Raw genomic sequence first — 2743 nt, 5'->3', positions numbered from 1 at the left:
GAAAGAAAGAAGGAAAAGAAACACAGATTACACGTGGTGAGTTAATTTCCGAGAGTAACGTGCAACCTGTGATGATTTATTTAATATTTTAAAGTAACTAAAGTTATCGACATGTGATGATTTAATATTTTTTGACTGTAACTAAAGTTATTGACATGTGATGATTTAATATTACAAAGCAATTGGAGTTTACTGCACTCAGTAATTTCTTTATTATTTTGTCATACTGTAAAGAATTTATATTAATAGTATACCAAAAGCAACATGTAAAATTCACAAATTAATTTAAAATACATATATAAATGTTAAGAAATTATAAATTTTTGACTAATTTTGCAAAACTATGCTCCCTATATCTCAATAAATATCATGGTAGTTAGTCATCTTAACTCGAAAAACAAATCAACTTCTTACTATTGTTGTTAATTTAAGATAACAAAAAAAAATGATTTCCTCCTACAGTCGACACTTACTGATGATGCAACATCTGATAATATTGTTGTTGCTATTGCTACTAGCAGCAGTAACAACTTTGTTCCTTACGGCTACAATTGATAGTTCAGGAGAAGGTTTGTCGTCCCATCAATGCTGCCTCAGATTCTGCCCCTGTTATCCGGACTACTGCCTCATGTTAAACGTCACTGCAAAGTCATAAGAGTTGTGCAGGGGCTTCTTTCTGGGAAGCCATTCTTGTTTTCATTATCAGTAACCACCCGTGCTGGACCCCGTCGAGGAAAGGGTAGAGGTAGCACGCGGCGGAGAGCACGCGATCGGGGGGGTCGGCGGAGTCGCCGTTCTTTGCCGCAGCGGCGGAGGAGGGTTGGCGCCACCACTCCCCCCGCCGCAGGGAAAGAGGGAGAGTGGGGAGGTGGTGTTGGTAGCGGCGGAGGGGATAGGGTTTGGGAACGGAAGCAGGGAGGGAGAGAGGATGAAGAGGGACGAAGGATTGGAGGAGATCGACGAAGCCATTGTTGCCCGGTACTCTCCTCCTCTCATTCCTTTTTTCTTTTAATTTCTTATTTTATTTTATTTTATTTTATTTTTTTGGAATTAAACACTGATATATATGCTTTTAACACTATACAATTAATTTATATATTATTTTAAATTTCAAATTTTGTTTGTATTTCTCTTGGAACTTCTCATCCTTTCATACATATTCTATAATTCTTTTAAATTTTTATTTTGAAATTCTCCAATGGATGACAGCGAGATTTTTTTATATTCTATAATAGAGTATGCGAATGATATTCTTTTTTAGATTTGTAATTCTAAATAAATTATAATTTTACAGTTTAATTTTTTTATAATAAATTTTTTTTAGCACTAAAATTTAAAATTATTCATTCAATTCTAAAATGCAGATCTGCTGAGTTAGAACCTCTTTTGGATTATAGATTTAGTGTTTCTCATAAAAAAAAAAAATCAATAATTGAGTTGAACCAATATCAAATATAATTTTTTTTTTCCAAAACATAGTTATCTTTCACTTCACATAAATTTTAAAATTAAAACTTTAAAATTATTTTTTTTTTTTGAAAAATAGCTAATTCCCACTGGATCAATTTAGTTCATTCAAAATGTCCATATAATGTTGATTTCTAGTTCATCCATATTATTTCAAACCTCCAACTGCTCCCAAAAGTTCTCTTCTTTCTATTTCTTTATCCTTAATTTTATGCCCAGTACTGCACCTCTCCTCTCATTTGCCCCTGCATTTTTAACGGCTTATGCTTTTCTACTAGTTCGGCATAAGGATCATTTTAATAGAATCCGATTAACAAAAATAAAAAACAAAGACCTGCTACTAAAAGATAAAAAAAGGTTTTCTGTTTTTTGTTAAATATATAAATAAGAAAAGAAAAAATATTCCAATTGCTTTTGGTGGTATAATACCTAGTTAGTCGGAACTATAAATTATTTTTGTCGACTTGCAAATACGAAAAGAAGTTACTATTGCTAATACATTACATTTTCATAAAATTAGCCATATAATGACAACACAAACACATACATAGATAATCTAGCTAGGCCGGAACCTAGCTAGTTTAGCCATCAAATAAAGACACAACAATACATAGGTACCTAACTATTTTAGTCTTTAAACAACAACACAACAGCAATACATAATTACTGACAATGAAAACGAGAATGTCCTCCCAGCAGGAGGGAGGTCCCACAAAGCTCTTATGGCTTTGCAGTGGTATTGTGGCAGCACTCCCGGATTGAGGGACAACATGAGGGATTAGGAGGACCATTAGGAAACACAGTTGTTGATGCTGTCGCCAGCGCCACCTGCAGCAACAGCAAAAACATTACGAGGTGCTGCATGACGACGGAGCGCGGGCTGCAGGAGTAAATCATTTATTTTGTTTTCTTAAATTGACAACACTAGGGAGATGTTGACTTGTTTTTGGTATTAAGGTGGCTAGGGTAGTGTGGTATTTATAGGGATAGTGAAAGTATAACTTTGCAAAATTAATCAAATATTTGCAATTTTTTAATTTTTTATTCGTATTTTTAATTAATTTATGAATTCTACATGTTGCTTCCAATATATTATCACCGTAGATTCCTTATAATATGACAGAACATAAAAAATTATCAAGCCCAGAAAACTCCAGTTAAGCCCCTGGAAACTTCAATTACTTTGGGACATTAAATGATGGCAGGCTGCACAATTACTCTTGGACATTAAATCGTCCATGTGCAATTTGTGTGCAACCTGTTATTTTTCCTTTTT

General features: G+C 33.8%; 1 protein-coding gene across 1 annotated transcript; it reads left to right on the top strand.

The window, feature by feature from the left end:
* The first annotated feature begins 559 nt into the window (after positions 1–559).
* On the top strand, positions 560–2252 carry LOC109704286. The gene is made up of 2 exons (XM_020225050.1): positions 560–978; positions 2167–2252. The coding sequence occupies exons 1-2, from the start codon at positions 586–588 to the stop codon at positions 2227–2229; spliced, it is 456 nt and encodes a 151-aa protein (XP_020080639.1). The 5' UTR covers positions 560–585; the 3' UTR covers positions 2230–2252.
* Positions 2253–2743: the final 491 nt, after the last annotated feature.

Source organism: Ananas comosus, unplaced genomic scaffold, assembly GCF_001540865.1.
Source record: "Ananas comosus cultivar F153 unplaced genomic scaffold, ASM154086v1, whole genome shotgun sequence".
Lineage (NCBI taxonomy): Eukaryota > Viridiplantae > Streptophyta > Magnoliopsida > Poales > Bromeliaceae > Ananas > Ananas comosus.
This window is presented reverse-complemented; position numbering and strand designations above follow the sequence as displayed.

Bases quoted from the DNA above. Each gene is read 5' to 3' on its own strand.
- LOC109704286 (XM_020225050.1), top strand. From the start codon at position 586: ATGCTGCCTCAGATTCTGCCCCTGTTATCCGGACTACTGCCTCATGTT. The intron at 979-2,166 runs GTACTCTCCTCC...TCCTCCCAGCAG, and splicing joins GACGAAGCCATTGTTGCCCG to GAGGGAGGTCCCACAAAGCT.